Source organism: Miscanthus floridulus, chromosome 7 (assembly GCF_019320115.1).
Source record: "Miscanthus floridulus cultivar M001 chromosome 7, ASM1932011v1, whole genome shotgun sequence".
Classification (NCBI taxonomy): Eukaryota; Viridiplantae; Streptophyta; class Magnoliopsida; order Poales; family Poaceae; genus Miscanthus; species Miscanthus floridulus.
In genome coordinates this window covers 120,181,235-120,191,350 of record NC_089586.1, presented here as the reverse complement: position 1 = coordinate 120,191,350, position 10,116 = coordinate 120,181,235, and the positions used below count along the sequence as shown (strand labels likewise).

General features: G+C 50.2%; 1 protein-coding gene across 1 annotated transcript; it reads right to left on the bottom strand.

Annotated features, from left to right (window-relative positions):
- Window positions 1–6,405: 6,405 nt before the first annotated feature.
- Window positions 6,406–8,569, bottom strand: LOC136464498 (transcription factor TCP14-like). Its single transcript, XM_066463444.1, has one exon. The coding sequence runs from the start codon at window positions 7,994–7,996 to the stop codon at window positions 6,788–6,790; it is 1,209 nt and encodes a 402-aa protein (XP_066319541.1). The 5' UTR covers window positions 7,997–8,569; the 3' UTR covers window positions 6,406–6,787.
- Between the last annotated feature and the right edge of the window lie 1,547 nt (window positions 8,570–10,116).

Here is a 10,116-nt window from a genome sequence, read left to right as displayed (position 1 = left end):
GATCATGCAATGTACTGCAGATTTGACTAAAGTCACATGTGCATGCATGGGGTCTGTTTTTCAAAGAAAAAGACATATGCAAGAGGCCAATATAATTCATAAAGGACTGATTAAGATGGGGTGTTAGCAAAAAGGTTAAGCCCACTTATTGTTGATCCAGCTGGATTAGCTTGCACTGTTTCTTCTTTTAAAAAGTTGATTAAGGACATATTCATGATCTGGGGGGTAATGATTAGTTTTCATGGAAGGAAGCTTTAGTTGGAAGCCATTATCTTCGCAATTTTAAAAACATCATATCCATGTAATTGGCTCAGATTTAATACATACAGTAGTTTGCATCTGCTGAACTCAAGTGCCTTTGATTGTACAAAGCTAGCTTTGATGTTTTTTTACTTCTTAAAGAGAGAAATCAAATAAAAGAAATTTTCAGTTCAAGAAAGGACTTTTTATCGATTGATGGACCTTGTAGTACAAAGAGCGTGATGTGCAATATATTGCGGTTGTTCTTTTTAATTTGTAGATTGTCTAATTAATATAATTCCATCTACAAGCTTAATTAAGATATTCTATCTACTGCATGATCATCAGTTGCAATTGGCAAATATATATATGTCTGTCCCACGCAGGGGTCAAGATTCTTCTCTGGGTATGAGTGCATGCGTAAGCAAACATATCTTATGTTATGCATAGCCCCTAATAATATTCTTCACATAATTTAAGCTCTCTATTTGTAGAGTATCAACGGCGCACTAAACGTCAAAGCGACATGGACCACTGAAATCTAATTAAAAACCATTAGAGCCTTCTACTCATTATAATACCATCTGGTTTGGTACTACCATGCATTACTGCAGACCTTCGTTCGTTGTTCTTCAATCAGCAGCAATAATTTAGTTAGTCGATCGATGTATCGTACCGGCATTCCTCCTCCACATTCAAACTTACCACATGTTTTATGTCGTTTGCTATAAGTCCAAAACAAAAACAAGGTAAGCTGAAATGATGATGATTTGAAGGAGTAGTAGTGGTAGAATTCTGCAATGAGCGTTGAGCAGAAACCATGCATCGATCATCGGTCCATCAAATGTAAATCATGGCGCAGTCAATCTCGAGGAGCAGAAAGGAGATCGAGCGAGGGCAGGATGAGTGCGACAGGCGAGGATGAAAGTAGAGACACAAAAACCTTTCTGAAAAAGGGGCTACAGAGGGAGGGGAAGGGGGAGAGCAAAAGAATTATAAGCATGCACTGCGAGCGAAAAAGCAAGTAATGTGCATCTATCACACAGACACCACACAATGCTCAAAATCTGATCGCACAAAAGCTGCTGGTGTTTTGAGGCCGCGCCGAAGACTGCTTCATTGCAGCCATATAAAGTGATAAAGAGGGGAGGAGGTCCTAGCTATATCGAGTCCTCCCGGCCCGTCGCATTGCAAGCAGCAGCAGATCCCTCCTGCGAATAAATTATGCAAGAATGTGAGTGGTAGCAAAGAAGGGTCTGTCCGTCGTCTGTGTAGCGACTACTCCTTGGCCCGTTCGTTTGAAGGGATTTTGGAGGAATCTGAATGGATCTGAATAAATCTAGAGGAATTTGTGAGAGAAAAATACTGTTTCGGATAAAAAAGAAGCGGATCAAGCCGGGTTTAAGGGCACGCGAACGGGCCCTAGTGAAGAAACCGATGCAATGCGATGAGTCAGTGTGAGACCCCGCTAAAATGGGCCAAGTTGGGCCGGTCTGTTGGGCTGGGCCGAACGGACGAGTACCACAGTTGCCGGTTACTATAGCAGAGGAACACTGTAGCTGCGGGACTTTAGTCCCCTACCGAAACCGGAGGGAAAATTGAGCCAACTTAAAAATCCTGTGCCGAGGAAGGAATTAACTCTGGTTTGAATCTTTTGCGCCAAGCGAGGACGAAAGCGCAAGAGAGTTAATTAGCAGGCGTGGTCCATTCAACGTCTAGAGTAGATCTTAGTCGTCTTCACGAACTGGGGCGTTACAAATGGTACGAGAGCCAACTCTCGCGGTGTCACGGACGTATGGTTCGGGAGCTCGAACAGGTTGTGCATGACTCTGCAAGAGCATGGCACTTGGGCCGGGGAGCTGGGAATATGGACGTGAGCCAAGAGAGTCGATCCTGGACATTTGTCCCGTTTAGGTAGGTTGGTTCGACCATCGACGAGGACGTCGAGTCTTAAGAGTGGGTGTATGTGAGATCCCGCAAAAATGGGCCAAGTTGGACCGGTCTGATGGGCTGGGCCGAATGGCGAGTACTACAGATCCGGTAGCTGGTACTGTAGCAGAGAAACACTGAAGCTACGGGACTTTAGTCCCGTACCGGAACTTAATGGGAAACTGAACCAACTTAAAAATCCTAAGCCTAGGAGGGAATTAACTCCGGTGCGGACTTTTTGCGCGAAGCGAGGACGAAAGCACAAGAAAGTTAATTAGTATGTGTGGTCTATTCAATATCTAGAGTAAATCTTAGCCGTCTTCGCGGGCTTGGGCAATACAGTTAGTTGCTGCTACTTTATGCTGATATATGAGGATGTGTTTAGTTCCCAAAAAGTTTTTCAAAAAGTGCTCACATCGAATCTTGCGATACGTGCATGGAGCATTAAATGTAGACGAAAAAAAATTAATTGCACAGTTTGGTTGGAAATCGCGAGACGAACGTTTTGAGCCTAATTAGTTCATGATTGAATACTAATTGCCAAATAAAAACAAAAGTGCTATGATAACAAAATTCCTAAATTTCGCGAACTAAATACAGCGTGAGTTGCTTGTAATTTTGCTGTCACCTCGACAAGCACGCATACAGCTAGCTGCGCCTTTCGAAAAGAAAAATGCGCGCAGCTCTGACAAAAGCGAAGTCAAGATGAGAGCTCGTTTCAAAAAGCTTAGCCCTCATCAGTACATGTAGCTAGTAAACTATTGATACATCGCTGAAATACATGTATGCTATGTAATAATGATATTGCAGCAAAAATGACGAGGCAATGAGGTAAGCACGCAGGTTCCACTAGCTAGAGGTACGGTGCATTCACCACAAAATGCTTTCGCATGCCCCTAGCTACTACTAATCATGAACAGTCATGCATATAGAAGATGTTAATCTGGGTATCTATCAACTTTTTTCTCTCTGCTGTTTCCCGTCATCTCCTTGTTTACCTTGGCTTTTGAAGTGGGCAACAGAGTGATAAAGCCGGACCAGAACGTCCGGAGACAACTACTACTAGACACACACGGGAAGGAGCGGAGCTTGAAATGACTTGCATTTGCTTTGCGTTGCGTCCACCAAAAACATACGTTTCCCTACCTGCTGAGAACCAGGCTCTCTCTCTCTCTCTCTCTCTCTCTCTCTCTCTCTCTCTCTCTCTCTATATATATATATATATATATATATATATATATATATATAAGCCTGTGTTCACGCATGCATGAACGTTTTTTGTGGACACTAGACTAGCTAGTACGTATGTTGTAATAAGGAGCTAGCTTAGGTAGACACGGGTATGTAATAGGAAAACAACAATAGTACTGGTGCTACTGCTAAGCCTGTGTTGACGCATGTACGTTTGCGGGTAGTCCGGTCGATATCTCGGCCAGTGCCCTTTGAGAGCACTCTTAGTGCACAGGAACCATCATAGTTTCTATGTACATTAATTATACTATCATCTAAACATTTTGCTGATGCGGTAAAATATTTATTGAAGAGAGAGAGCAAAAATCATAGAAACCAAGTGTAAGTTAGAAACCATGTCTACACGAGAACCAAGACATGAAGAGATGTGATTGACAGAGAATGGGGAGAAAATGTGTGTGATTGAATAAAAAAATGTTCCGTAGAAACTACCCATTGGGACCATGAATTCTATACGTAGTATTTACGGAAATTAATAAGTATAAAAACTACATGTAGTTTAGCATTGGGACTGCCAACGTCCAAATTAAACAGGGCAAGGGCACATGTGTTTAGGGTCGGAGGAGGAGCCGCTGCTGCCTGCTAGCTGCTGCTACTCAATGCACCCAATCAGCTCAACATGTGACGGCTCCAATAAGGCACAGAGAACAACCGACAGCGCCTCCAGCACGGTGTTGGCCTCATCGTCCTGCCCTCTCTCTTCTCCTCTACTGGACTCGGCATATATGCAGCAGCTGGGTCACTGTGCTGACCGCAGTCTGCCTCGCGACCTTATCATGCCGCGCACCCATCACTGACACGTGTGCCCAGAACATTAACGTTGCCCACTCACGTGTGTCCACGCACTCAGCAGCAGATGCTTATTAGTAGCTAGAACTCGAGATCGGTTATTCAAAAGCAAGCAAGCTAAGCCGTATAAGCAAGAGCTAGCTCGACAGCTAGCCTCATACGGAGCTACAGCTAACCTTGCCTCACATCAACACTCGGAAGCAAGCAGGCAGGCACACTTTCGTGCAGCTAGCTAGTAGCAATGTAATTAAGCTAGCTTAGCTAGTCCCCACACTTAAATTTGCAGTACGTAACACACGACGGTCTAATCAGTGGCTGAGAGGCTGCTCCCAGCTCCAGCTGCAGAGATCACCGCGACAAGCTCATATGCAGCTACAGCTCATCTGTCAGCGACCGATCGAGCGCATGCACAGAGAGAGCATCGATCGCGCCGAGCCGCGGAGCTAGCTACATGCCGTCATGCCCTTCCCTGCCCTGCGCGCGCATGATGCACAAGGTGCATGCCTAGCTAGCCATATACTAGCAGCTACGCCTACACTACACACGGCCAGGGATCCGGAACGGCGGTCGTCGGCGGGGCGCCACTGGGACTGTGGGAGCACGCACCAGGCACCAGGCTGCGGCCATCCAATCCCTCCATGATAGTTAAGAATTTCAGATCACACAAGCACGTACGCTCATCACGACGACGCGCTCTGGCTGGCTGGCTGGCAGGCAGGCAGCGGCAGTTACTCACCCCCATCCATCCATAGACCATAGTGGCATATAGTGCCAACCACCAACCAGCGGCCAGCAGCTAGGAAACAAAGCGCCACACATCGATATGGAAAAACTGGAAAGGCAAGCACATGTGACTGAAAAAACCACGTCGAAACATCGACCAAGACGGCAACCCTGGAGCGCAGCGCAGGACCATTTACGTACACGCGCAGCCCCTGCCTAGCTTCCTGCTCACTTCCTTTATATGGGTGGCTAGTTGGCATTGGCACGGCCACTGGCCGCTGCCCGGTCGTCGCTCGTGGTCGATCTGGCCTGGTCTGACTGATGACACAGCAGCGTGCGTACATGAGCATGCAAAGCGCGCAGGCCAGGGGGTCGGCCGGGTCGAGATCGATGACGACGACGCATCCACGTCGCCCGCAGCGCCGAGAGAGGGCATGCAGTGCGTGGGAGAGGTGACCAGCCGGCCGGCAACAAGGCCGGGCACATCAGTGCCCGCCTGCTCTTCCCGCTGCCTCTGTAGCCGTGCGGGCCGAGGCCTGTGCCTGTGGCTGTAGCGGCACGAGGCTCTGCTCCGCGCCTTTGCGCCTTGTGGGCATCTGGCATGGCGCGGTTGGTGCGAGCTGGCTGCCCGCCTGCCCCTGCCCGGGCGCCGGAGCCCGGAGGGGGAGACCGCGCCATAACGCGCGCGCGTGTGTGAAATCATTGACGGACACGGCTCCAACCTTTTATATATACCAAATAAAAAAATTCTACGGTGCGCGCGCGGGCGTCGCCTCTCGTCGTCGTCGGCGCTGTTGGTGGACTCGAGTCCGCGCCACAGCGCGCGTCGGTCTCCGATCTGCGCGATCGATGTCCCTTCCGTTGTGGCTCGCAGTCTCGGCGTCTCGCCCTGTTGTCTCTCTCTCTCTCTCCCGCGCGCCCGTCCCCCTGGTTGTGGTTTTGTGGTCCTCGATCGATCGGCGACGGTTGGTTTGTTGCTAGCTTGGCGCCCCGGCAGATTGTTGGCTCATCAGATGACAAAAACCTACGCCCGCGCAGCTGGACTGTACAGCCGCGCTGGCTCAGCTCGTCGCCTACGACAACTCATTTCCGAAGGAATATAATGGATCGCACATCGCCGTCCGCCTGGCTAATGACTAGTTTTGGGACATGCTTGTACGCCCCCAACCAACGTCTGCACATTTCTATTCCACGATCGATCAGACTAATTTAAGATGGCACACATATGTAGCAGAAAACGAAAGGAACCGGTCGCCGCCGGATCAAAAACCCTAGCGGTAGTTGATGAAACTACGCTCCAACCTTTGTTACTAGTGAAAAATAGTATGTAGTAGTATATATATTAGTATCAAGCAACGAACTCCTGAAGTCTGCAAAATGGAAGAGTTAGAGAGTGGCTCTGATCGAACTACTTGAACAATGTTGCATGGATGAAAATTTTTGAACCGTCACGGCAGATGAATGATGCCATGCTTGATAAAAATCTCTTCTGCTCGCACTTGATCAATGCAAACCCTAAAACTAAAGAACAAAATGAACAATCTCTCTCTGATGCTGCTGCTGCGTTTCCCTCCTCCTCTTCGGCTCTTCCCATGAGAGACACAAACCTCGCTCGCTCGCTCGCTCACAGGCCACAAAGCACACACAGCTCACGTAAGGATGATGGTTGATCGTACCGCATGCCATGGAGTGCAGCTAAGTAAGTGTAATCCTCGCGGGGGTTACTCTAGCTTGGATGAGAGAGGAAGGAAACAACAAAAAGGAAAGGAAAAAAATGAAACCAAGACAAAGAACAGATCAAAGCCACACCAGAGCGATGCATGCGATCCTCGGAGAAACGGAGACCCCCCGTCGGCTACGAGTCGCTGGTGCTCATGCTCTCATGCCGGTCGCCGCGGCCGCCACCGTGCTGCTGCTGCTGCTGGCCAGACCCGCCTCCTCCACCTCCTCCTCCGCCCTGACTGGCAGCGGGATCCGCTGCCGCCTGTGTCCGGTACGCATTGAGGGCGGCGAGGATCCCCATGTGCCCCTCGCCTCCGCCTCCGCCTCCGCCGCCGCTGCCACCCACGGGGCCGAGCCCCAGTTGCTGCCCTGGAAGCAGCGCCACCGGTGCAGGGAAGTTCATGAAATGTAGCCCGCTCGGCACGCTGCCCCGGTACACGGCAGCCGCGGTGGCGGCGCTGCCCATCTGCGGGAACGTCCAGATGGACTCGCCGCTGCCTCCGCCGCTGCCGCCACTGCCACCGCTGGAAGGTGCACCACCGCCCTGCGTGTTGTTGCTCGGCACCATCCACACGGTGCCCGGCATTTGGCTCTGCGTGTACCCCGCCATCTGCTGCTGATATTGCTGCGCCTGCTGCTGCTGCTGCTGCTGCTGTTGCTGTTTCTGCATTTCTTGTTCCCACCGCCTCTTCCTCGACATATCGGCGGCTGCGGCGGCGGCAGACGGCGACGGCTGCACGTCAAGACCGACGCTGCCGGAGTGGAAGTTAAGCAACAAGGGGGACGGCGACGACGACGACGAGGCTGGGCCCTCGGAAGGGAAGCCAAGGCCGACAACCCGGTCCCACGCGTCAGCACGGCCAAACCGGGCGGCGGCGGCGGGGCTAGGCAAGGCGGCGCGGAGGTGGGCCGGGGCGGAGAACGAGGAGCCCGAGGAGCGGAGGGAGATGTTGAGGGAGGTGAAATTGGCAGGGATGGTGCCGGTGCCGGTGGCCGCGATCACCGCCGGCTCCGCCTGCTGCAGCAACCACTCGATGGTCTCGCCGTCCGTCTTGTGCCCGAGCTCTCGCGTCAGCTGGAACACCCGGGCTGCACACAGCGCTGGCATCCGGATGCGACGGCCCCTGCCTTCCACCTTGGTGTGCCGGTCCTTGGTGGAGCTCCGCTTGGGCGCCGCCTTCCGCACCTGCACCTCACCTCCGGCCCCCGATCCATTCCCGTTGCCTCCCGCCGACGTGCCCACCGCAGCCGAGCTGGAGCACGGCTGCTCCTCTTTCTTCTCAAGGAGCTGCAGAGGGAAGTTGGGGCGGCGGCCGCCTCCGCCGTCACCGGCGACGTCCATGGTCAATTAAGCCATGGTATATATACACAGCGATACAAGTATGTATCTTGGCGTGTATGTTTTCTAGCCGGCCGGGTAAATGGAATGGTTTAGTTGTTTGGAAGAGAGTGGAGGAACGGATTTGATGTCTCCAGCCTCTTCTCTCTTGCTGTGGGTCTAGCTCCGAGAAGGTTAGGTGTGGTGGTAGAGAGAGAGTCCAAGAAAGAGCTGGCTGGCTAGCTATCAGGGAAAGAAGATTGTAGGTTGGAAAGAATCCTTGCTCATATGATATGATGAGAGAGAAGATGGTTGATGGATGGAAGGCGGAGTAGTGAGCTTGTGTTGTTTGTGTGTGCGTGTGGGAGATCACACACACTATTTTATGGCCTTTTGATGTGGTTCAGAGGGTAGAGAGAGAGAGAGAGGAAGCAGGAGCAGATGACCCTAGCTAGGAGAAGGCCAGGGGGGAGAAGGGGAGCTGGCGGCTAGAAGAGGATGGCGGTGTACTTTGTAGGGCTTGAGGAGAGAGATGGACGGATTAAATGGAATCCTTGGTGCTCGGAGAGAGCGGGGAGAGAGAGAAGCTGGAGAAAGAGAGGGAAAGAGACCGCGCTAGTAGTCTGCTGCTACATGATTGTACATGGACGGGAGACCGGTGAGTCGGTGAGCGAGAGGAGGATAAGCAAGGCGGAGGAGAGAGGAACAGCTATAGCCAGGGAGCGGGGAGGGGGAATTATTAGGTTCACCTAGCTAGCTAAACCCATGCACAGTGTGCATCAGTACTGTGGCAGGAACGTAACGTGGTATGTTCTCCTGATGCTAACAGACGAATCTCCCATTTAACCAGCAAAAGAATGCCACGCCACTATTCTCTCTTTCTCACGAAGCCGCTGAACTAACTCAGGCAAATGGAAAGCATATAATATTGCTTCCTTTGTGGATTGGCTGCTTTTGAGAGCACCCCTCAGTCTCCTAATTTTTCTCCCCGGTCCTTTTTCTCTGTTTGAAATGTGTTTCTTTTTTCCAGCTCCGATCTTTCTCTTTTATTCTTTTTTTCGGGCAAAAGGAAAATCTTTAAACTGTGAAGAGGCGGTCAGTGGCTCAGACTCCACGTGCGGCGTGCTCTTTATCATTCAATCCCCAATGACACTGCACTTCACTGCAGACACTGTAGCCGCCACTCGCCAAGTCAAAATACACAAGGAAAAATTGTTAGCACGCATCAACTCTCCTTTTTCTTGTATTATACCGGAAACTCTTTGTGTTTTCCAGTAGCCCTCCATATTTCATCATTTTTATGTGTAGTGAATACATTGACGTGGATATCGATCCATTCCTGCCTGTGTGTGCTTGAACAAATCGTGTGTGTATAATCAGAGTACACTAATTCTCAAAAAAGAAATAATCAGAGTACACTTCTATATATCTTCTTACAAATGAAACTTGATCTTTAAAGAATATTGTCTGGGGGAAAATCTATATGGGAGTAAGAACAGCAAAGAAAGACATAATAAAGTAGGGCCTGCTCAACAAGTAATCATTCTATTGCCTTTTGTATTAGCCTTTGCTACTCCCTTTGTTTGCCAGCCTTAGAATTCGTGGTGCCCTGCCGTGGACCTGGTGTACACAAGCATTCCATAAACTGAAAACAGAACTGCTACATAAAAAGGCAACAACACAAAGGAATTTATGCCCTGCTCTGCAAAGTTTTGACTTTGAATTTTGTGGTAATATGTTTTTAATATAATAAAAGTGGCACCATGCCTACCTCTATGTAGTAGAACATTTTCTTAAAGAATAACAACCGGCGTGTGTTTCTATTGATATAGCATAAAAAAACACAACAACCTAGAAAGTCATACACTACCGGATTCAGCTTCTTTGCCGAGTGCCTTAGGCACTCGGCAAAGGCCGATATACACTCGGCAAAGGGCGCTCGGTAAACAGTTTATCGACAAACACCTCTTTGCCGAGTGCTAATCTGACACTCGACAAAGAAAAGTCGCCGTGACGGCGAGCGCCACCGTGACGACGGCTTTGCCGAGTGTCAAGGTCAAGCACTCGGCAAAGGTCGCCGCTTTGCCGAGTGCCGTTGACTCAGACACTCGGCAAAGGTGGCCACTGTGCCGAGTGCCACAAGC

Bases quoted from the DNA above. Each gene is read 5' to 3' on its own strand.
- LOC136464498 (XM_066463444.1), bottom strand. From the start codon at position 7,996: ATGGACGTCGCCGGTGACGGCGGAGGCGGCCGCCGCCCCAACTTCCCT.